This window comes from Myotis myotis, unplaced genomic scaffold, assembly GCF_014108235.1.
Source record: "Myotis myotis isolate mMyoMyo1 unplaced genomic scaffold, mMyoMyo1.p scaffold_m19_p_7, whole genome shotgun sequence".
NCBI lineage: Eukaryota > Metazoa > Chordata > Mammalia > Chiroptera > Vespertilionidae > Myotis > Myotis myotis.
This window is the reverse complement of record NW_023416379.1, coordinates 73757918-73783121: the sequence shown is the minus strand read 5'-3', so window position 1 is coordinate 73783121 and position 25204 is coordinate 73757918. Positions and strand designations below refer to the sequence as shown.

Here is a 25204-nt window from a genome sequence, read left to right as displayed (position 1 = left end):
ACCTCTGTTTTTCTGGTAACCTGAGGACTTTCTTGGTGTGCTATTTCTGTGGGCATGTAATAAAAATTATTTAATGCAAATTTCTTGAATAGTGCAAACTCAGATAATTATATGAACAGTCGAAGTTATTTTTATCTACTCTATTTCCTTCTTGGATTAATTATATAATCTTGATGATCTTTATACCATTGGTAGGTTTTAGTCTTAAAATACGTGATGTACCTCTGTCGACAATACGTTGGAGAATATCTGTCCCTCTTTTCCTCCTTTTTAAACTTCCATCTTTATAGCTTAGCAAAAATCCCAATTACTTTGTTACATGATTCCTGCCCAAAAGTTTTGCTCTGGATCACTACCTGCAAGGATAGTAATTTTCTGCTTGCAGAGAAGTTGTAGCCCAGGGGAAAAAGAAACAAGCTACCTTTTAGACTGGATGCTTCTTTCGGGAAGAGGATCTTTAACTACATCTTAGCTTCTGTCTCCAGATCTAGAATCTTTTTCTGTTAGTTTTTCCATCGAATTAATCACTTTGGCTTGCCAACAGTCAACTTTCTCTATCCTAAGAAGTCTTTCTTCAGCCATATTCTCCTCCTCCTATGTTCCTTCCTCTTGTTCTCAACGTACTAGATTTGTTTTTAAATTTAAATTCTTTATTGTTTAAAGTATTACATGAGTCTCCTTTTCCCCCATTGACCGCTCCCCGGCCACCCCCACCCCCTAGCACGTGCCCTCACACCCCCCCCCCCCCGATTTTTTTTAAAGAATACTCTCTACTCATGTCCTTTACTGCCTTATTTTCTATTTAATTTTTAGAGAATGGCTCCTGTGCTCACTACTTTCTTGACGGTTGCTCTCTCAAAATCTTTTTGCCAAATTCAGTGACACTTTTTTTTTTTTTTGGTGTTTTGGGTCATATTTAGCATCGATAACTTTTCATCGAGGTTCACTTTATCTTTAGCTTCTTTGGATTTATGCATTCCTGATTCTTTTCTAATCTCTGATTACCCACATAGCTCTTCTTCCTAAATCCTAAAATTCTAGCATTTCCTCAAGAGCCTCCTTGAATTCTTCTTTGTCCTCTTTGCTTTTTTCTTTGGCTACTCATAGTTTCAATTTAAAGCTACAGTTAATAGGCTTTTAGGGGAGCCACTCCCCAATTTCTATTCTCAGTTACTTCATACATCCAGATTACAGGCCTGCATTTCCAGCTCTGCCAAATACCTCTTTGTGCCATTGGCATATCACATCATTACGTGCAAAAGAATATCAGCATTGTGTTTCTGTATTCCAAGTTTCTATTAATGGCATTAGTATCCTTCTAGTTACCCAAGCTTGAAACCTTAGGGGATCACTTTTTTACTTCTAGTTGTTGTTGGGATTTTGTTTGCCAATCTTCGCGCTTCCCCCTCCCCCACCTCTCCATTATACCCATATATTCTCTTCTATATGCACCACCACACTATTCTTGCTGTCACCACTACTTTAGTTCTGCATTTTTATGCGTCTGGACTGGTTAATTCTGCCTTTTCCACTCTTCATACTTCTTTATGTGATTTCTCTTAGAGCACAAGTCTCATATGTTACTCCCATGTTAGTTTTTATTCTCTTTAGCCTAAAATCAAGACTTTTAGAATAAAATCAAGGCTTTGAAGCCTAGCATTCAAGGCCTGGTTCATGATAAGTCAGTATGGATGGAAAGAAAGGATGGAGAAGAATTAGGCTTAATATTTCTCTATAGAAGTGGGAGATAAAGCTGAGCTCTTGGTCAAAGAACTCCATGGTTTTGAGCTTAGATATCTAACAAACCATTGATACCCATCACATTTGAAAAGTACTGGCTCATAATATCTGTGTCCTTATAGCCTGTTTCTGTATTAATTGACATAGTCCCAATACTCTTATCGGGGTTTAGGGTCCTCCTCCTAGACCTTGCCATCGTTTCTTTCTTTCTTTTTTTTTCTCATCATCATTTCTTATTCATGTACATACTCTGAATATTTTTCTCTGCATTTTGATTATTTTCTGCCAGCCATAACGAATTAAGAGGAATTTTTGCCAATCCCAACAAACATTGTTTAAAATGCTAGTTTAGTTTGAATAACTCTTCATGATTTGTTAATTTGCTCAATTCTTTCCTAGGAAGGACCATTAAGACCTGTTCTTGAATATATTGATCTGGTCAGCAGTGATGATGAAGAACCTAGCACCTCTCATAGTGATGTAAGTACACTATATTTGATTTGTATTTCTTTACTTCTGTCATTTTATAGGCATTCTCTAAAGAGAGTTATCAGATCAATGACGGTTGTGTTTATTGCTTTAGAGCAGTGATGGCGAACCTATGACACACGTGTCAGAAGTGACACGCAAACTCATTTTTTTGGTTGATTTTTCTTTGTTAAATGGCATTTAATTATATAAAATAAATATCAAAAATATAAATCTTTGTTTTACTATGGTTGCAAATATCAAAAAATTTTCTATATGTGACACGGCACCAGAGTTAAGTTAGGGTTTTTCAAAATGCTGACACGCCGAGCTCAAAAGGTTCACCATCACTGCTTTAGAGGATGGACCATTTCTGTTAGGATGGGCCATATGGGTAGTCCAAGGAGTTATTTGCCCAGAATATCTCCTACTTTTAGTTTTGTTTCTTCACTTTCAGTGAGGGTGTGAAAGGATGACATGACGCAGGAAAGTTCTAAGCCTTGGTGATGATATCTGATAAAAGGGAAATGGAATAAAAACTGCAAGCTTTTTGGCTCCTTGTGTCCTTTTCCTTTCCTATTTCTCTTCAGATGCCCTATAGAACTGGATCCTTTTCATCCAGAACCACGTAGACACAGAAAATTTGTTTTATCTTGGAAGAAAGAATATGTGAAGATCCTTTAGAAAATGGCATGTAGGAAGGGTTATAGGTGATATATTACTTTAGACATCATATCTTTTAACCTCTTCTATCCCCCATATTTGGAGTTTTCTCTATTACGTGTGATTTTTTTGGTTGTGGGTTTAACCCTTTAATATTTTCTTTACTTTGAGAACTGAAGCAGCTGAGCCCTTTGTAACACTCTTGTCCTACATTTGTTGTAGCCCAAATTGCTACTAATGGGCTATTTTCTTGGTGGATTACAGAACTCCTTGGTCTTGTTCAAGGTGGCCAGAAGCTTCTGCTCTGTAATAAAAGAGGATTGAGACTTGGACTTGGAATGAAAATACCTAGGTTTTAGTCTCAGCTTTACTCCTTATTAATTCTATAATTTTGGATAAATTAAGTAGCTTTTTAACCTTAGTTTCTTTATCAAATAAAAATAGCACCTACCTCACAGGGTTGTTGTGAGGATGAAATGAGGTAACAAAAATATATTTGAGCTCTTTGAAAACTACAAACCATAAAGTAGGACTATGCAACTGGAAAGTTTTGTTATTTGTGGAGAGTGAATGGGAGAATTTTTAAAGGGGCTTAAAAGTGATTCTACAATGGAGGACTTTTTAAAAAAACTTTTTTTTTTTCCCCTCAGTGGGACTTATCCCGAGTGTTTTCTGCAGTTATTAGCTCCTTTTATTGACTTAAATATATTGTATAGGATTTTTTTTTAATTGTTATCACCAATGATCTAACCACCTCTTACCCTTGTATGGGACCAAGCAGCAGGCTAGGATGGCACCACTTGAACTGGGCTTGTTTATATTCTCTTTTTTCAGGGACAGAGTCCCAGATTAATGCCAGTAGTTGGTATTGGGTCTTTGGGAAAGTGAAGCTTGTGCAATTGATTCTTGTGATCCCTTGCTGACCAATAGTGGATTGCATCATTCATTATTTTAATTATAGTAATTTTTAAAAATTGAATTCTACTTACTGGACATGCATCTCTGCACTTGAAAGTTAACATATTAAAAGCATTTTTTTTTCTTCCTTGGTTTTCTTATTCATGTGGATAACCCAGAGAATGCCTGAGTCTAAGGTGCCATCCTCTGAGAATCATCGCCCAGAAATGTGCTCTAGCTGCAATGTGCCTCTTCCCATTGGAGACAGCAGCTCCTCTGGGAGTTGTACCAGCAGTCCACAGAGGATAGTTTCTCAACCTTCTTCTGTTGAGAACCCATTGGAGAACCAAAAAAATGATCAAAATAATTCAGATTTTAAGATCTCTGAGACAGATACACTTAAACCATCACAAAATTATCAGAATCTGCCTTCATCTCCACTTCTGGTCCCCCAAGAATCTTTGGCCTCTTCACAGGTCAAGGAGGATTTACCGCCAGAGTCTTCAGCTTCACAGCATGGACAGGATGCCATCCTCTATCTCCAGACACAAGTGGCTGAGATGTCCCGAGTGATACGTGATCTACAGTCCAGGAGTTGTTTCAGATTTCACCATTCTAGGCCAAGTGAGAACTCCTCAGTTCCTTGGGACATCACCTCCAAGGAAGAGAATTTATCCACAGTTGAAGAAGAAGCAGACTGCAAATCCCCCTCAGCTGATGACAAAGGACAGCCAGCTGATCCCAGTCAGACCAGTTTCACAGGTCTTTTGAAGAGAATGGAACAGAGAGGTGTTATAAAGAGAGTAACATTACAATCTGAAGCAGAGTCATGTGACGGGAAACCTGATTATGTGACTTCTAAAAAACGTCTGGTTCCTCCTCTGCATCCTCTTCTGAGAATTGCCACCACTGAGGTTTTTAAAGACCCTGCTGATTGCCATCCTTCTTCTTTCATGGGACACAGGGTATATCCTGTGGCCAAGGATACCTCTCCTTTTCAACCAAATCCTCCAGCTGAGGGTCCCATTGTAGAAGCATTAGAGCATAGCAAAAGAGGAAGCACAACATCTCTTCTAGATTCTACCTCAAAGGAAATGGAGGTCATGGGTTGTAGATTTTACCATGCTGCTTCCATTGCAGCCCGAGCTGCTAGCTACATGGCCTATATGACTCAATATCAGCGTAAACTCTGGGAAGACATGGAGGATCTGGTCCATGACCCAGAGTTTGATCGTGGAAAAGCAAGATGTATAATATCTGATGGTATGGATGCAGGCCTTTGGCAGCTTTGTACTACTAGGGACATAATGGACTCTGTAGTCAGAGTTATGGCAATGGCAGTAGACTACAGAAGGCAAGCCTGGCTCCGACTTACATCTCTCACTAAGAAAACCCAGGAGAAGATCTCACACTTGCCCTTTGATGGCACTTCCCTCTTTGGACAAGATGTGAATGCTGTTGTTGCAGAAGAAAACAGTATAAAAGAAAATGACTATAAAGACCACAACAAATATTATAACCAACATCGATACTTTTATAGTCATGATCAGAAAGCACATTATCACAATAGAGGGTACTCCAAAGGGGATTGGTACAAATCCCGAAACCACCCCTATAGATATAGAAAAAAGGGAGAATCTCCAGAACGCCATGGGTACAAGAATTAATAGCCTGTTTGTTTAGCAGTATAGCCATCCAGCATCCTAAGTATTTTACTTGCTCTTCCTGACTTAAACAGATCTACATGTAGGTGGTCACCTCAAAAACTGAATGCATGTATGGAATTGCTTCAGCTTACATTTAAATTCTAGACTGTTTGAATGAAGTATATAATAAAATCATGCTTATTGATCAAGTGAGCAGTGGAGACTTTTCATCTAAGTAGGGTTGGACAGAGATTTACCCATTATTTCTGATTCAAAGTAAGTACAGAGTAAGGTACTCAGGAATCAGAATCCTCTTGTGATCAAAGAAAAACATAAAGATTTGTTCCTCAGGAAAATCTTGCTGGTAAATTGAGGACCAGGAGATTTATGGCCTGGAAATAACCCACTAACCAGATCTCTGTTTAACACAGAGACAAATCCTTCATGTTTAGGTTATCAGTGCTTCCTTGTTCAGGCTTTGCTTGTCAGATCTTCACAAAATGACAGATCTCTATATCAGGATGAACTCACTGAGTGCATACAACTCAAGCTCTGTGAGACTTCGAAATCAACCATGAAGCTGTATATCAAGAACTGGAATTCAAGTCAAATTTTGCCAAATCTAGTTTGCTTCCAGTGGGATGACTAGATGTTACAGGTCTACAGTGGGCACCAGCTGGAAAAAGACTTCTACCCATAATGTCTTTAAAAATTTCACAGTTAACTCTCTTCATCAAGACTGGTTGCTATCATACCATTACCACTCCAAGTTACATTATGAGAGAATTCTTAGTTGTTGTCACTTATAAGCCTCTGACATATCAAACTCGTATCAATCACCAAGCTGTGAGGCCCAGTAATGGTGTTCTCTCAGGATAATCTGGACCTTTCAACAGGATGACCTTCTTAAACCCACCTTCTAAACAGTTAAAATTTTTGAGCTTGATAATTCATCACACTTTAAATACAAAACAAGATATGTATATTAGTGACCTGGAAATAAAGGATGTTAGACCATCTAGGCATGCAAATCTGAACTCTAAAAAGAGCAAGAATTCCAAACATGCCTGACAATCCAGTTCTCTTACTGTAATAAAGAAGAATGCCATCAATTGATGCTATTGAGAAACCCATAAGTTTTAGACTATAAATGTTGATGTAGTAAAGAGAACATCTCACACAGTTCAGTTTCTGGATATCTATTTAAATGATATATCTTTTAATAATTTCTTAAAAGTCTGAAATCAAGACTTCAGTGACATGTTCTTTGTTTATTGTTCCCTTAACCTAGTCAGACTTTTACCATGAGAGACGACCTTGGTTTAATTAATAGTTCTCCACTATCCTGGAACTAGCAGCAGATACCTCAAATACATGTCTCACAGTATCTTTTCAATCTCAAGGGAGTGGCTGTACTGTATACCAGGCCTTAGATCCTTGTCTTCGCAGCATGACTTCAGAAATGGAGAAAATTGTCAAGTTTGAGGGGTCTGAATACATGACCCAGTATTACTTGCTTGGCAGCCAAAATAGTTTTTTTTAATTGACAGACTTAAAACTTTGTAACTTGTTTGTCAAACATCAACATCTTTTTATCTGCTTGATCGAAATATTTTGGGTCTACTGTTAGTGGAATATAACACTGTTTTAGGATTCATGTGGTTTCAATTTCTTGCCATAGTTCTTGCATAATGGTAATTGACGGTTTTCCTGGAGCCCCACTTTTTAATAGCTTATTGGAATCTCATTCTTTCTCTCCATCATAACCATATTCAGCACCATATTTGTGCTATAGAGGTTGAAGAGGCAAAAAATCCCAACTTGAAAGAAGTTATTTACTTAGATACTTTAAGGGTATTGTATTAGTCCTATTTGTAGATTAAGTCTAAACTACAGTCTTGAGAGCATCATCTTGCAAGTTTGGTCATATCTACGGTTAATATTTACCTTTATATTTCTGAATTTCCACACAGTTTTACTTCTACTACTTTAGATCCATGCCAATGCTATAGGAACGGTCTTTCAAATTGAACTTTAGAAGAGCATTAATTAACTGCCTATAAAGAATCAGGCCTTAGAAATCATACAAAGATTTTAATACATGATATGTACTACACCAGTAAAGTAGTCTTATGATCCATCAACATGAGACTACAGTTTGTTCTGTGAAAGTACTAGGCACTGGAGAGAGAGAGAGACCTTGGAACTGCTCTTTATGGCTGCACATAGGTGTTCCAAATTAGCTAAGGCTACTTCAGAGTGCTCCCACTTTTCCTTTCCTTCCTTGAATTAAATACTGGGCCACAAACTCGATGGTTTTTGAAGTACTCTTATTTTCCAGAAACCAAGCCAAACTGAATGATGCTTTAAGTATGATTTTTTGAAATTGCTTTGGCACTTCTGCTTAATATGCTCCTCCTTTGTAATTTTTTATTGTGGTTTAAAGCAGACAACCTAAAATTTACCACATGAACCATTTTTAAGTGTATAGTTCAGTAGTAGTGTTAGCTATATGTACATTGTTGTGTGTAGCTCCTCCTTTCTTAAATATTTCTAAAACAGCATTGCTATTCTCTTTCTCCTATGTTATGTTGCTCAATAATAAAGCTGAAAACATTGCTTTATCACTCTCTAATTGCTATGTCCAAGCCTCTCCAGGGGATTTTCCTACAAGTAAAAAGGTATTTAGAAATTATTGAATTTCGATAATCAAGTAGGTAACTTCTGAAGGGATTTGACAATTGAGTGAGGATAGGGACAAAATGCTGTAGAGTTGGGACAGTTTGTAGTTATAAATTAGTTTCTTGACTACAGAAGAAACATCCTTAACCTGTTTGATTTTTGTTATTTTAAAATCTTTCCCTGCATACTTGAATGATGATGGTGTTATGAAACTAAAAATGAGGACTTGGTCTAGGGAGACAACCCCAGTAGCGTATGGAACTCATAATTAGATAAGTTTTCATATTGTGCCTGTGATGTGCAGAGCCTGTGACAAAATTTTCCATTAGGCTAACCTCTTACGTTTAAATACTTTAGGTTTTCTAGGAGGCCTTGGAATAATTGTAAGTTAATAATTTGGTATTCTCAAAAGGGATGCATCTAATCCTTTTTCTTCAAAATGTTATTTCTTGACTAGACATAAAATATATGTGGACACAATATGATTTCTTGTAGTTACTGTGTATGGAGAAATACTGTTTCCATTAATTGTTATATGAAGTGCCTTTTAAATTTCACACTTGTTTAAAAGTTAACATTTTGATGTCTTGCATATGTTGCTGGTGATAAGTGAGTTTTGTACAGTGATTTTTAATCTTGTAGTTTATTCATTGGTACAATTAATTGCACTATCTAAATGTACTCTCCTTCTGAATGTTTTTTTTTATAGCACTGTTTATCCATTTCAGAAGGTTGTAGAGTATGTCCCTCCTTTATTTAAATAACTTCACAATAGTACATTTTAGTTAATAGTGATTGGCTCAGTTTTTTGGGCATTAAGGCAGCTTTGTTTTCTACCTGTAGATTGTAGGCTTTCTGATTGAGTCATTTGTCTCTTATCTAGCTATGGTAATACAACTTATATTTGACATTAGGAAAAAGTAGTAAATTTGCCGACACTTTATCTTTCTATTTTTTTTTAAGACTGTGTGACAGCTTCCTTATCACTGTAATTGCAATTTAAACTTTTTAAAATTGTGTGGCAGCTTCTTTATCAGTATAATTTTATTATTTACTTAGTCCTCAAAATTGCATTTGAGGGGAGCATAAACTCTGTCAGGCTACTTGGATACTATTTAGTATATCACATTAGTACTGTACTTAGTGATCTGATTAGTAATGTCCTTGAGGTCCCAATACATACAGGATAAATTCTCAATTACCAAATACAAGGAGATTGGAATAGGCACAGTCCAGAATCCCTTCTAGTTATAAAATTGGATACAGAGTTGAATGATATGGATGAATAGCATTAAATGCTACATTCAGTATTCTTGAGGATGTAATTAATTGATAGGAATTCTAATGAAGGGTTGAAATTATGGATTAGATCTTTGTAGAAAGAGTTTTAAAGATTGCAATAATTGAAAACTTTTTTTAAAAAATGTGAGGCATATTTTGCCCGTGACTTGCACTATTTAGGTTCCCTCATCTTTTGAAATTTATAATTTTTTACCTAATGTTAACCACAAGTCCAATGGTCATATCTGTATGCATCAGCCAGATCCATTCTATATAGTTTTTCATTAGTGGATACACTTAACAAAAATATACAGGCGGAAGTTATCAGTAAACTGATGATCACTGCATTGAATGCAAATATTTTAGTTATTTTTTTCAGATAGAACAAGTTTTGTAAGCCATTAAAATATCCTTAATGGAATTTTTCTTCCTGGGTGAATGATGAGAATATTGTTTTATTACATCTTTTTTCTCTTATTGATTAGTGGGATGATATTTTTGTACTGCTTTGTCTTTTCATTTGCTTGATTTTATATAATGAAAACTTTTTTATAGTATTGTTTGGTACCATTGAAGTATCTTATTACTGGAAATTATGTTTGCTTACAGTTGGCTATAACTGGAACTAATCACAGTCCAACTATGACCTTTTGATGGTAGCATATCAGTTCATTCTTTGTATTGATCTTCTTTATGTAACACTTCTTTCTACAATGGTGTCTGATCTTCCCTTAATCTCTTTGATGTAGATTATATTTTTCATTTCATTCTGCCCGTATAACTAGCCAGGATTTTGATGTGGCTTTATGTTTGTATATTTAAATACAATGCCTTCAGCATTATTGTAAGAGATTTTCTAGTTTTCTCTCTTTTTTTTTTTTTAATATATTTTATTGATTTTTTACAGAGAGGAAGGGAGAGAGATAGAGAGTTAGAAACATCGATGAGAGAGAAACATCGATCAGCTGCCTCCTGCACATCTCCTACTGGGGATATGCCCGCAACCCAGGTACATGCCCTTGACCGGAATCGAACCTGGGACCTTTCAGTCCGCAGGCCGACGCTCTATCCACTGAGCCAAACCGGTTTCGGCTTCTAGTTTTCTCTTTTAATGTCTTTAAAAAAAAAACAGTAGCGAGTCCAGTCTCTTAAACTATTCCCCATCTATTGAACCTTCATTAGTTTTAAATGCTTTCTTGTTTAATGGTAGTATTATTTTCTCATTTCTATATATTCTTCACACAAATGTATTATTACATATAGTTTGTAGTCAATTGCATCTTTTCTCTGTATAAAGATTTTAGGGCCTTCACCATGAATTTATAGTTAGTACAGTTCTGAGATGTGTACTGTATCTTAAAGTTAGCCAGTTTTCTCTAGGTCTTAAGGGCTTTACTGGTTTTGTTGAGGTAACTAACTGTCCATTTCAAATGGTCTATTAGACTTTCTGATGCCTTGTTAAGAATTCAACAAGAGTTCTCAGGTTGTCTGTACTTTTAGGACTTTGGAGCTCTCTCAAGTTGTATTGAGTTTTCATATATTCCTGAATATATTCCTTGGTAGAGGTGAAGTAAATGCTTTATATCTGGTAATAATTTTAAAATTTTTCCTCTGACCGTAAGTATTTCAAGGGTTATTTTATGAGTTTTGTTAGTTGTCCCTTTATAAGACTAACTTTGAGATGCTATTTTTCCCCCAGGAGCTATCATATGCTTTCTGTTTTGCCCCCCTCCCCCCCTCCGGCCCATAAGAGTGGTTCTATCACAGCATTCAATTTTAAGGGCTACAATTAGACCTCTTGTTAACTCCCATTTTTATTTATGATGACTATGTTTCACAATACTTTCATTTATAATGTAGTAATGTGTTAAAATAACTAGTTGGTTTGTGGTCAACTTTATCTGTACTTATTTTAATTAGTGAAGTAACAATGATGTAAACAATGGGGGCAAAACATTTTTTGTCACCAGTTTTAAATTTTCAGTTCTATTTTTAAAACATTTATTTACATTAAGCTTCCTGCTGTTAGGTGTGCAGCCCATTCCTTTCTGTCTTGTGTAGAATATAGTTAATTTGTAATTAGTCTCATTTAGAATCTGAGCACAGAGTTGCATGCATGTTGGTCTTTGTTTAATAGCTTGAAACAGCACCTATTTTCTTTTACTTTTGGCAAAAATATATTTTGACAGATCTTGGAAGCACCTTGATAGCCTTGAGTCTAATTGTCATCTGCCTGAGAAGGAAGTAGAGGAGAGAAACTTCATTTATAGAACTTATATTTACTAGGCTGCTAATTGCAAGGCACTCGAGGTGGACATTCACCCTTATTTTGTAGATGAGGAAATGAAATTTACCCATAAGCCACTTGTTCAAGCAGTGGAACTGAGCTTTGAATACAGATTCTATTCCTTCATAGTCTCAAGTCAACATTGTACTAGGGTGCCTCCCTGTGTTTTTCAAGGTTCCACTCAAATCTTACCTCTCTGATTAGCTTATTTGAGATATACTAATCTTTGTCTTCCATGATATACACTAATCTTTGATATATACTAGTATTTGTATTTGTACTCTTGTCCCTTAGTATTTGATGCCTTATATTAACTAATTCCTGGTTATTTCGCTTGTCAGATAAAAAAACCTGAACATCTTAGTTCTCCCATTGAAGTTTTACTGTACTAGACTAAGATTATTCTTGATGCATAGTCATTGGCTTCTCTTTCATATGTTGCTTATTTGCAATCCTATTTATTTTCAGCACTGATTGTTTAAGTCAGTGGTGGGGAAAGTCTGGCCCTCAGGCCACATAAGGCTGTGAAATCATTTGGTCTGGCTCTGCTAAGGCATTAGAGGTGAATTAATTAAATGTTTGACCAAATAAAGCAGGCTAATTTTTAAGTTGATAATTTTGTATGGCCCGAGACTGATGATATAAATATCCAACTGGCCCGTGGCAGAAAAAAGGTTCCCCACCCCTGGTTTAAGTAATGGTTCTTACTGCTTTTTTTTTCTTTGTTCTATCCTTTTTGTTACACCCATTTTGTTTGAGATATACACTTAAACACTTTTTTTACTGGTAACTCGAGGATATTGGCTTAATGGAAGGAAGGTAGAATGATGCGAAGCATATGGTATTTGAATTCCAAACACCTTGACCTGAGTATTAGCAAGTCACTTATTTTCTGAGCCTCTGTCTTTCTGCTTTCAAATGAGGTAATGCCTAGAAATACTTTGAAAACTCGAAAGCCCAGTATAGATTTTCTTCATTAGTTCTGCTATTTCTGTTCATATTGGTAGATTTCTTGTTACTGTGGGATGGTATTGAATATAAATACAGATACATCTTAAGATGTATTTAATAGCATGTAATAGTTTTGTGTCATCAGATCATGTTCTTCTTGTTTTCAGTTTTTTAAGGCTGAATTAGACTATATTGCAAGCCCAGCAATGGACTCTCATTGAAAGACATTTAAATAAAATAGTCTCTTTTCTCAAGAGCAAGCTAAGAAATGTTCATAATAAACGATAAAAAAATTAAAGAGAATGTAGAATGAAGAGCTAGGATATGTAGGTACGTGTATACAATTTTTGATGGATGGTATTTTGTCATTTTGTGTCAGTGTTGAAAACAGTAATCTTTTTATTTGTCAAACATCTCTCAATAATTGCCATGTGCAGGCAGGTACTGAGGAATGTCTGGGGATGCTGGGAGTTAACACATTGTGGACCAGTAGTTTTATTGCTAGCTTTACCCAGTGGCCAGATAAGTTTCTCTTGAATGAGTACAAAAAACGTTTTACATAAATGTTAAAGGCACGCTTTAAAATTAAATACCCATTGCATTTTGAAGTTATTTATTACATGTGCTTACAAGCTAGTATCTTTTTAAAGTACGATTGGCTACAAGCCTTAGAACGGACAACACGAGAATTCTCGTGATCTGTCCGCAATGTGTTAAGAGATGTTATAGTAAGAGAAAGGAATACCAGTACAGTGTAATTATCCTGTTTAGAGGAATGCCTGTCATGAAGTTGGGACAAAAGAGAGATTCATCTGGAGGGTCAAGGAAGCTTTTCTTACCAAATTCTTGAGCTGAAGTTTGGAACATGATCAGAAAAGGGTGTTGGACTAGTGGAGAATAGGAGCAAGGCAATTGGGTGAAGGAATCAGTGTGTGCAGGGCATGGGAACATTGTGTTTCTGGTTTCAGAATTGTAAGAAATGGCCCTTAAGAGGCTAGAATTAGAGGAGATTAAGTTGAAGGAAGAGGATACATTACCCATGAAATCATTGGTTCCTATCTATTCAGAGTGTACTGTTCGTATGTAGCCTTTACTTGTAGAAAGTAAAGTCTGTCTATAGGTTGGTTTGTACTGTAGTCCACTGTAGACATCCAGAGCAAATATTTTTCTTCCTGAGCTGAGTCAAAGGAGAGCTCTCAATCAGTGCACCTCTAGCCCTAGGGACAGCTCAAGCATTGAAATAGAACTGAGATAGTGGTTGAGAATAACTTTGAAGATGAACAGGATAATGTCCCTGAAGTGGAATGTGACATCCCATTATGGGTGTATAGTTGCATACTTTAGGATTGTCTATTGGCAGTGTATCCTCAGAGTAGCTAAATGTGGGTAATTTCCCTGTGTGTTGGCTTACAGATCATTTGTGGGTGGACTTGGGGAAAATGAAGATATTTCTAAAAAGTTGCTTCATTGTAGTTATGAGGTATTGTATTGAAGGAAGGGCCTGTGAACTTTGTGCAAGTGGTATCTCCAGTGGCACCCAAAGCACATTTTGCCAACTTTCTGTTGGTTTTTTCCTTTGGTTTGATTTTCTTGCTGCTGTTGTCACTTTCACCTTTTCTCTCTGCATAATTCATCCTTTTTTTTTTTTTTCCTGTGCCAGAGGTAGAGCAGTGGCACTCAGGATTAAAATGATGTAACTCTTCTTTGCTTTGCTTTGCTTTGCTTTATATTCAGAGATATTTTTTAATTCCTTTAAGTTCCAAAGTTACATTTATTTATTTATTTTTGCCCTATACTGAAGGAGAATCAAAGTCATCCTTCTTAGAAGGGATTTTTATACATATAGATATTGGCAGTTTACCCAAAAGACAATACAGGAAGAACCTTATTTAACAGGCTCAATGGTACTAGCCTTCTGAACTTACTAAATTACAGAATGGGGTATAGTTGTATGTATGTTTTAAAATTTGTTCATATAAAGTAGATGAAAAAAAAATGAAGTAGATGTTCTGTGTACTTTGTATTTGTAAACAATAACCATTTGGAGAAGGAAGGAGATTGCTTTGTACAAAAGGCTTGTTTCCTGGGTCCAAAGCTTTGCTGCTGGAGATGGTAAATAAATATTGTACTGCTTTGCTGTGTTTATTTCTTCTGCTTTATCTGTATTTGAATATAAAATTCTTGAGGAAAATTGTTGCTTTTCAAAATGTTTTTTGGCATGTGATTTGAGTTATGAGTTGGGCAGAAGAAACTTCTGGTAAACAGCACTTCTAGGGGTGCAAACTTCAGACCAAACTATGGACCAAAGCTTTAGGATGGGCAATTTGACTTTGTATGAAGTAATGCAGTTTCAGGAATTCTTTTCAAGTGCACTAGTCAGATTTATAATACAATTTGCAAAGTTAATTTATGCTACTTTTGCAATTGGTTGCTCCTTTGAGCTTTTTAAAAATTGGGATCCCTTACATAGAAAATAAAGATATAGGTGATCCTCCAATTGGTGCTCCTCTGACTAATCAGTGCCAGCTGACACTCAGATATCCTATATAATAAAAGGCTAATATGCAAATCCACCAAACTGTGGAAGGACTGGTCCCTATAATGTGCACTGACCACCAGGGGGCAGATGCTCAATGCAGGAGCTGCCCTCTGGTGGTCAGTGTGCTCCCACAGGGAAGCGCCGCTCAGCCAGAAGCCAGGCTCACAGCTGGAGACTGTAGCAGTGGTGGTGGGAGTCTCTCCCACCTCCGTGGCAGCACTAAGGATGTCTGACTGACGGCTTAGGCCCATTCCCTGCTAAGCCATTTGTCAGTTGGACATCTCCTGAGGGCTCCTGTTCTGCGAGAGGGTGCAGGTCAGGCCGAGGGAACCCCCAGAGTGCACGATTTTTGTGCACTGGGCTTCTAGTAACAATGTAAATAAACCTCTGCCTTGTATTGTTTTATCTCTATTCCCTCTCCCTTTCTTCACCACCCTCCTACCTCCTACAGCTTTCATCTTTTTTTATTCCTGGCTTTTTTTAGTAGCCAAAAAGTGCTTTGGTGAGTCAGGGAACTGGGTTGTTGCATCACTTCTCTGGATAATAACTATTTTTACAGAGTGTTTTCTCATAGGGTCTATCACCTGGTGTGGGACATAGAGCAGAATTATTCTATTTCACAGTGGTCCAGTAACTATATTCACATTTTTCATTAAAAAATGCTTAATTTTTATCATTTTTGTTAGTTACTCAATAACTAAAGTATTTTTTAGAGATTAGTAATAATGATTTTAAAATATAAATCATTTGTCTATCATTAAAGAGCCACAAAATGATCTGTGCCCTAGCTAGTTTGGCTCAGTAGGTAGAGCATCGGCCTGTGGACTGAAGGGTCCCGGGTTCGATTAGGGTCAAGGGCACATGCCCGGGTTATGGGCTCAATCCCAGCAGGGAGTGTGCAGGAGGAAGCTCGTCAGTGATTCTCTCTCATCTTGATGTTTGTATCTCTCCCTTTCCCTTCCTCTCTAAAGTCAATAAAAATATATTATAAAAAATGATCCACTGCCACAAGCTGTTATAAAATGATAATTTCTCCTGTGCAAGACCCACTTTTCATTACTGAGTTTCTAGAGATTGCTTTACAAACGAAGAATTGCTACTTATATCCTCTATTTTCTTTGATTTGATCTTGGCAAATATTTTTAGAAAACTGATTTAGCAAGTTATGGCAATAACAAGTGACTTAGAGGCTCCACTTTTGGGTGAGCTGATGAGTGGAAAGTAAAGTGAAAGATCTGCCTGTATTTAATTTGAGAAAATTTGGATGCAGAAATTCTTACCAAAATATTTCCAAACTAAATTCTACAGTAGATATGTCCAAGTATCATACAACATAATCAAGTGGGATTTATTCTGGGGATGTAAGGATGGGTCAACATTTGCAAATCAATCCACATGAACACCACATTGACAAAATGAAGGATAAAAATTATATAGATACAGAAAAAGCTTTTGACAAAATTCATACATTTATGGTAAAAACCCTAAACAAAGTGGGTATAGAGGGAATGTACCTCAGCATAATTAAGGCCATATATGACAATCCCCCAGGTAACATAATTAACAGTGAAAAGTTGAAAGCTTTTCCTCTGAGATTAGGAACAAGACAAGGATGCCACTCTGCCACTTTTATTCAACACTAGAGGCCCGATGCACAAAATTCATGTAAAGAGCTCGGCCCTCGCAGCCTCACCTGGCCCTTGCAGCCCCTCGCATTCCCGGCTTCATCTGGAAGGTCGTCTGGATGGTCGTCCTGCTGTTCAATCTATTTAGCATATTAGCTATTATAGTATAGGAATTAGACCAGCAAAGAAAAGGCATCCAACTAGAGATCCGAAAGGAAGAAGTAAAACTCACAATTTGCTGATGATATACTATTTAGATGGTTCCTGATTTAAGATGGTTTGACTTTAGGATGGTGTGAAAGTGATACACATTCAGTAAAAACTGGCTGGGCTAAGCTATGTTTGGTAGCTTAAGTGTATTAAATGCATTTTTTACTTACAATCTTATCAACTTAAGATGAGTTTATTGGGACATAAACCCATTATAAGTCAGGGAACATCTATATGTTGGAAACCCTAAAGACTCCAGCAAAAAAACAGGACTAATAAATGAATTCAATCATTAAAGTTGCAGGATAAAAAGTTAATATACAGAAGTTTTATACACTAATAACGAACTATCAGAAGAAGAAATTAAAAAAATTCCATTTATAATTGCATCAAAAAGAATAAAATACCTAGGTATATATTTAACCAGGGAGATGAAAGACCTCTACACTGAAAAGTATAAGACATTGGTGAAAGAAATTAAAGAATGCACAAATAAATGAACAGATAATTTTGTGCACATGTATGAGAAGAATTAATATTATTAAAATGTCCATAGTATCCAGTGCATACACATATTCAATGCAATTCTTATTTAATTCAAACAGCATTTTTCACAGAGCTAGAATAAGTCCAAAATTTATATGGAACCACAAAATACCTTGAATAGCCAAAGTAATCTTGAAAAAGAACAGAGAGAGCACACTTTTTGATTTCAAACTATATTACAAAGCTATAATCAAAACAGTATGGTTTTGGCATAAAAACTGATACATAGATTAATGGAACCAAAGAGCCCAGAAATAAACCCACATATATATGGTCAATTAATTTATGACAGAAAATCTCTTCAATAAGTGGTAGTAGGAAAACTGGACAGCAACATGCAAAAGAAATTAAACTAGACCACTATCTTACACCATGCACAAAAATTAACTCAAAATGTTTGATTACAGACTTGAATGTAAGACCTGAAACCATAAAACTCCTGGAAAGAAACAGGCCCCTTGACATCAGTCTTGTCATTTACTTTCTGATCTGACTCCAAAAGAAAAACAAGTGGGACTATATCAAACTAAAAATTTGCACAGCAAAGGAAACCATCAAAATGAAAAGGCAGTCTACTGAGTTGGAGGAGATATTTGCAAATTATATATTCAATAAGGGGTTAATATCCAAAATGTATAAATAACTTAAAAGCAAAAAAACCCAATTCAATTAAAAATGGACAGAAGATATGAACAGTTTTCAAAGAAGGCTTACAGATGGACAACAGCCACATTGAAAAATGTTCAACATCACTAATTATCAGGGAAATGCAAATCACAACCACAATGAGCTATTACCTCACTTCTGTTAGAATGGTGGCCATTATTAAAATGACTAGAAATAAGTGTTAAAGTAGATGGAGAGAAAGGGGAACACTCATACACTGTGGGAATGTAAATCGATGCAACCACTATGGAAAACAATATGGAGATTCCTCAAAAAATTAAAAATAGCACTACCATATGACCTAGCTATTCCACTTCTGAGAATTTGAGAAAAGTAAGTCCCCCAAAATACTAATTAAAAGCAGTATATGCACCCATATGTTCATTGCTGCATTGTTTATAGTAGCCAAGGTATAGAAACAACTTGAGTGTCTGTTGATGGATGATTAAGAAAATGTGATACACACACACACACACACTGAAATAATACTCAGTGAAGTAAGTTAGACAAATACTGTCTGATTTCACTTGTATGTGCAATCTTTAAAAAATGAAAACAAAACTTATACAGAGAACAGGTTGGTGGTTATCAGAGGGGAAGGGTTTGGGGGTTGGAGGATGGATAAAATGAGTGAAGGGACTTCAATTGTATGGTGACAGTTGGTTACAATACTTATTTTGGTGATTACTTTGTAGTGTATACAAAGATCAAATTACACCGTATACTTGTAACTAATATAGTGTTATATACCAAGTTTACCTCAAAAATTAGTATAAAAATAAGAAAATATTTGAGAAAATTATTCAAGAGACCTTCTTTGAAAAGTTTTATAAAACAGTTTATAGCCAATTTTTTCAGCATTCAATACCAGTTTGTAATACCAAAGTGGGGTTGACAAGCATGTGGCACTTAATTTTCTATTCTATAATACATTTTGGGATTGAGAGTGAATATTTAATGAAATAGGCATTCGCAGACCAATATTAAAAGGAAGTCAACTCATAAAGTCATTTCAGTATGCATTAATGAAGACTAGACAGTTGAACAGAAATTTGGGTTCTAATAAAATTTCTTTGTGACTTAATTAGCTTCCTTTTGAATAAATCTATTAAACATTGAGGAATTATATTTATGATAGGAAAAGCTAATGATTTTACTTTCTATATTTAAAATCCAAACCAGAAAAGCAGTAGGTCAGGTCTAAGTTGAATAATACTTTTAAGTTTTAAGTTTTAACTTTTAATTTGACTATATGTACTTTTAATATTTTAAATACATTTTAAAATACAAATCAGTACATGTGCTTTGGATTTTTTAAAAGCATATATGTAAATAAAGGAAAATACACACTTATGAGTATGTTTTAGTAATGCTTTTTGCTTTAAAATAGTAATGGTGTTTGACATCAGAACTGTGTAAAAATATTTACTCAGTAGCCATTAAGCCTGTTGAACTGAAAATGACTTACCCTAATTCTTGCTTAATATCTATTTGTTAGGTTTGGAAAGTAATGTAACCTACTTATTACATTATTAGAGACAAAAATCTAGAGGGAAAAAAATACAATTTACTACTAGATTATGTTCCTTCTAAATACAAAATTTTCATCTGTCTTTATGAAGAGTATACGTTAAATGTAGTTTTATAAGGCATAAATTAGTGATTTAAGCCAAATCCATTACATTTTCAAACAAGAGATTGGGATTCTCAACAGTTTTTGTCCTTACACAGTCTTGTTCATTGATAAGTGAAATTTTGTTAATTTTATTACATTGCTGATTGTAGAAATATTAGAAAGTAGAATTTAAAAAAGAGAAAACTCTCCAGACAAAAATAACTATTAACATTTTTATTTATACCTGCTAGATTTTACTTACATATTTTTAAAGGAATCATTTTTACTTTTTTAAAAAAATAGATTTTTATTGATTTCAGAGAGAGGAAGGGAGGGAGATAGAAACATTAATGAAGAGAGAAAATCATTGATCAGCTGCCCCCTGCACAACCCCTACTGGGGATCGAGCCGGAAACCTGTGCATGTGTCCTGACCAGGGGTGGAACCATAACCTCCTGGTTAGAGAGGGTCGACACTCAGCCCCGAGCCACACTAGCTGGGCTCTAATAGAAAAATTTTTAAATTAAGATTTTATTTATTTATTTAAAAAATTTTAGGTTCACAGCAAAATTCAGATGAAGGTACAGGGATTTCCCATATACTGCCTGTTTCCAGACATGCATAGCTTCCCCTATTATCAACATCCCCCAATATAGTGGTACATTTGTTATAATTGATGAACCTACATTGACCTATCATTATCACCGAAAGTCATTAGAGTTCACTCTTGTAATTCTGTGGCTTTGGACAAATATATAATGACAAGTATCCACCTTTATAGTATTATACAGAATAATTTACTGCCCTAAAATTTTTTTGTACTTAGCTAATTTATCCCTCTCTCCCTTCCCACAAAGCCCCTGGCAACTACAGATCTTTTTTTACTATCACTATAGTTTTGCCTTGTCCAGAATTCCATATAGTTAGAATCATGCCTTTTTAGATTGGCTTGTTTCCTTTAGTGATACGTATTTCCGTTTCCTTCATGTCTTTTCATGCCTTGATAGCTTGTTTCTTTTCAGAAAGAATAATATTTCATCACCTGGATGTACCACAATTTATTCATTCACCTACTAAAGGACATCCTGGTTGTGTTCAAGTTTTGGCAGTTATTCATAAAGCTGCTGTAAACATCTAATTATACAGGATACTTCACCCCTAACTTTGCTTATTTTATTTGCACGTTTTTCTTAGGAAGATCATATCATCTGTGAACAAAGAGGGATTTATTTCTTCCTTAATTTGTGGTTTGGTGTCTGACATTGACTTGGGAAAATTCAAAGTTATTATTGTTTCCTATATTTTCTATCCCTTTCTTCTTCCATTATTCCCATTATGCATATATTATATCTTTTGGAGTAGTTTTTGGATATTCTGTTGCATTTTTTAGTCTTTTTTCTCTTTGTTTTTCAGTTTTGCAAGTTTCTTTTGACATATCCTTAAGTGCAAAGTGTGCAGTAGCCAGTCTATCAAAGCATTCTTCATTTTGATTAGAGTATTTTTTAAAATCTCTCCAGATTTCTCTTTGGTTCTTTCTTAGGATTTCCATATCACTTACATTACACATCTGTTCTTGCATGTTGCCATTTTTCCATTAGAGCCCTTAGCATATTAATCAAAGTTGTTTTAAATTCCTGATTTGATTATTCCAGCATCCCTGCCATGTCTGCCATTCTGTGCTTGCTCTGACTCTTCAGACTGTTTTTTGCCTTGTAATTTTTTCTTGAATGGTGGACATAATGTACTAAGTAAAAGAAACTGGTAACTAGGCCTTTAGTAATATAGTGGTAAGGTATGGGAGAAGTGGTGCCATTCTTTAATCCTGTGATTAGGACTTCGTCTTGGTGAGCCTGTGTCCTGGGACTGAACTTCAGCAGTGCTTCTGAGTCCATCCCCTCAGTGGGGCAAGCTAGTTAGAGGGGCCTGGATTGGGTATTTCCCTTCTCCTATGTGGAAAGCGGAAGGGAGTTGAAGTTGGGTATTTCCCTTCCAGCAGGTTTGTTAAGCTCTGATAAAACTCTAACAGGTTCCAGCCGTGGGCAAACTACGGCCCGTTTGAAATGAATAAAACTAAAAAAAAAGAAAAGAAAAAAAAGACCGTACCCTTTTATGTAATGATGTTTACTTTGAATTTATATTAGTTCATACAAACACTCCATCCATGCTTTTGTTCCGGCCCTCCAGTCCAGTTTAAGAACCCATTGTGGCCCTCGAGTCAAAAAGTTTGCCCACCCCTGGGTTAGACTCTGGTAAAAGTTTCTCTTGAGCACAGACCTTGTTAAGAAGAGAAATATCTGGCATATTCCTCCCAGCTATTGACAGCATTAGGGGATTTTGGTCCAGTTTTCAATGTGAGAACCTGGTAAAACTCCTGGAGGTAAATTCACAAAAGTGTGAGGGTCTCCCATGACTGGATCCCCCTGGAGTTTTTAACTCTCCGTCTTATCCACACTGAGCTTCAAGCAATTCATCAATTATAGTTCAGGTTTTCCTACTCAGTAGCGGTTCCTGCTGTAGTTTCTACTCATGGGTTTCCTCTCTACTAAGTTGTGATTCTTTGAATTTGCCTCCTCCCCTCCCCCATCTCTCAGTACTGTCACCTCACTTTGATGAATTTCAGAGATGTTGACTTACCAGTTTGTTCAGCTTTTTGATCATTGTTAGGATGGAATGGCAACTTCTAAGCTCCTTACATGTTGGACTGGGAACTGGAAGTTTGATCTACTTTTTTAAATCAATAGTTTCTCTTAAATAAATACTGTCCTGGCATTGCTGAAAAACTAGAGCCAAGGATGTTTGTACTTTTTGACTGTAAACTAATGGCTTGATGGCATTACCTTATAGACTCAGCACAAAGCAATGCCCAACTTTTCAATATCCAGATGATGATAAAGTAAATAAAGATGATAAATGTCCTACCAGCTAGTTTATCTAACTTTGAAAACAAAGGTGCTCGTGGATGATTGGCTGACCTACAAAATAACACATGAAGTATAAGATATACAAGACAGTTTCTTAGACATTTGATAGTGGTAAAGGTAAGTAGTTCTTTAGTGCAACAACTCTTTTGTAAATGGATATATGTTATCCCAAAGCTAAATTGGTTAAAAGGAATGAAAATTGTTTTTTAATTATAGGGTAATGTTAAACATAAAGACCATATTGACCACCAGAAGGATAAAGTTGCCTTAACTCTGGCTCGTCTAGCCCGCCATGTTGAAGTGGAGAAACAGCAGAAAGAAGAGAAGAATAGAGCATTCAGGGTATGTGGCTATTTTAATTGGTGTTTTACCAAATTATAGAATTGTTTATAATAAATTTGTAAAGAGAAATTTGTAATAAATGAATAATTGAATCCATGTTCAGTGTGGATTCTAGACATCAACTTAGTAGTAATTCATAATAGCTTTTTACATCTCTGTTTTTAGTTTGATAGATTCTGATCATATATGTATATAGGAAAAAAAGCATTACGTTAGTGGATTTTATTTTTGGAAATTAAAAATCATTTGATTACTCAAAGCAAATGAGCAATTAAAGTGTTTCTGGTTACTTTATCACAAGAGTGAAAATTGTTTATCAGATTTGTATGTATAAACTGTTGAAAGGTTATTTTCTACTAAATAGAGACAGTCCACTTTCTCAGATTTCAGCCTGTCCTTTCAGATTAAATCGATTACTAAAAGAAATAAATTTGAATCAGGGTTGTAGAAGAGCTGCTATGTGGAAAGTGAAGCCTAATTTAGAATCTCGTGGAATATATTTTCCTTGACTTGCTTAAGAAAGATCCAAATGAAATTACTTATAAAACTCCCTCAATATTGATAAATGTCTATTAGGAGTAGAATGTTGATGAGTTGGGTAAAAATATAAGCTTCATAGTAGGATTTTAAAAATGGAAATTGAAATGAGGGCTCCTCCAATAGCTGTTTGGATTTTAGCAGATCACTTACCTTTTATAGACTTTGAGCTTCAATCTGTAAAGGGAAACAGTTGGAGATGATCTTCCAGGTTGGGATAAGTTCTATGATTTTATAATCTTAACATCTGTTTTTTTTTTTCTTTCATTACTTATTCATTGGTTATTATAAAGGAATGTATATATTTCTATAGCTTGTGTTTTAGTATACCCTAATTTGATATAGAATAATTAATCTTTAAATTTAGAACTAGGTTTATTTGGGGACTTTAACTTTATCATGTAATACCAATTAAATTAGAGCATAGTCTTCTAATTGTATATTTATGATATTTAGTGGATAGTGATATTTAAAAAATAGGATTATTTCTTTTCTGGTAGAAACATGATTTAACTTTAAGGAAGATTCTTTCCCAAAACTATGTTAAATGTGTTGCTTATGGGTCATGGGGAAAATCTCTTTGAGAGAGATATGGTTTTCGAGCTATCCTCCCATTCTGCAGATTTCCTGAGTAATGCTAGCCTAGCTTCTTTTCCCAGGCAATGTTAATGAACACATCCTATATAATAAAAGGGTAATATGCAAATTGTCTCCTCTACTGGGATTTCAACCAGAGTTTGACCAGGGGGTGGGGCCAGCCTGCCAACCATCTAGGGCCCCTTCTTCTGGCCTGCCTGGTCCTATCGGCCCCGATTGGGGCAGGCCGACCAGATGCCACTCCTGCACGAATTTGTGCATCTGGCCTCTAGTAGATAATAAAACTTTCATGACGAGTTCAGAATCTTATAGTCACTATGACAACCAAGGGTTTTCTCAAGGGAAGTTTTAACCTCCATCTGTGTTCATTTGTTATATTAAAGACTTTACCTTAGCATTGAAGAAAGTTTTTTGAAATTTTTGTTTAACCAACTGTAAAGAATAAATTTATGTTTTCTAAGAGAAGCTGATCGACACAGATGCTTTAGCTCATTGATTGTTATCCATACATGATTTTTTTTGGTTCCTATTTGGATAAGTTTTTTTTTTTAAAACATGGATAAGTTTTTTTGTTTTTTTTTGTTTTAAAAACTAGATGCCAGACAACAAAAACAAACTACCCAGAAAGGAAGATAATGAAACTGAAATAAAAATAATTCTTGCCCAGCCAGGTGTGGCTCGGTGGTTGAGCGTCAACCCAGGAACCAGGAGGTCACTGGTTCAATTCCGGTCAGGACACATGCCTGGGTTGCAGACTCAGTCCCAGTGTGGGGCGTGCAGGAGGCAGCCAATCGATGATCCTTTCTTATCATTGATGTTTCCATCTCACTCTCCCTCTCCTGTCCTCTCTGAAATCAATTAAAAAATTTTAAAAAAATAATTATTGAAAAATTCTAGTGGTTGATAAATAACTCTGAGTAAAAAAATATATTTGTGAATGTTGTCTCACTATTAAAATGGATTGTCCATCTTCATGATGTTAAATGAAAGA

At 35.7% G+C, this 25204-nt stretch overlaps 1 protein-coding gene across 9 annotated transcripts in view; it reads left to right on the top strand.

The window, feature by feature from the left end:
* ZNF451 (zinc finger protein 451) overlaps positions 1-25204 on the top strand; it is a 95452-nt gene that overhangs the window by 6518 nt on the left and 63730 nt on the right. For 8 of the 9 annotated variants that reach the window (XR_004968832.1, XR_004968833.1, XM_036317307.1 and 5 more), the window contains 2 exons: positions 2140-2220; positions 22954-23079. Coding sequence is in view for 7 of the 9 variants with exons in the window: in XM_036317307.1 (XP_036173200.1) it covers positions 2140-2220; positions 22954-23079 (207 nt within the window). In the remaining 2 variants the exon portion in view is untranslated. Of the gene's footprint in view, positions 1-2139; positions 2221-3947; positions 6665-22953; positions 23080-25204 lie in introns of those variants that run through there. The other variant, XM_036317310.1, reaches the window with a different exon arrangement.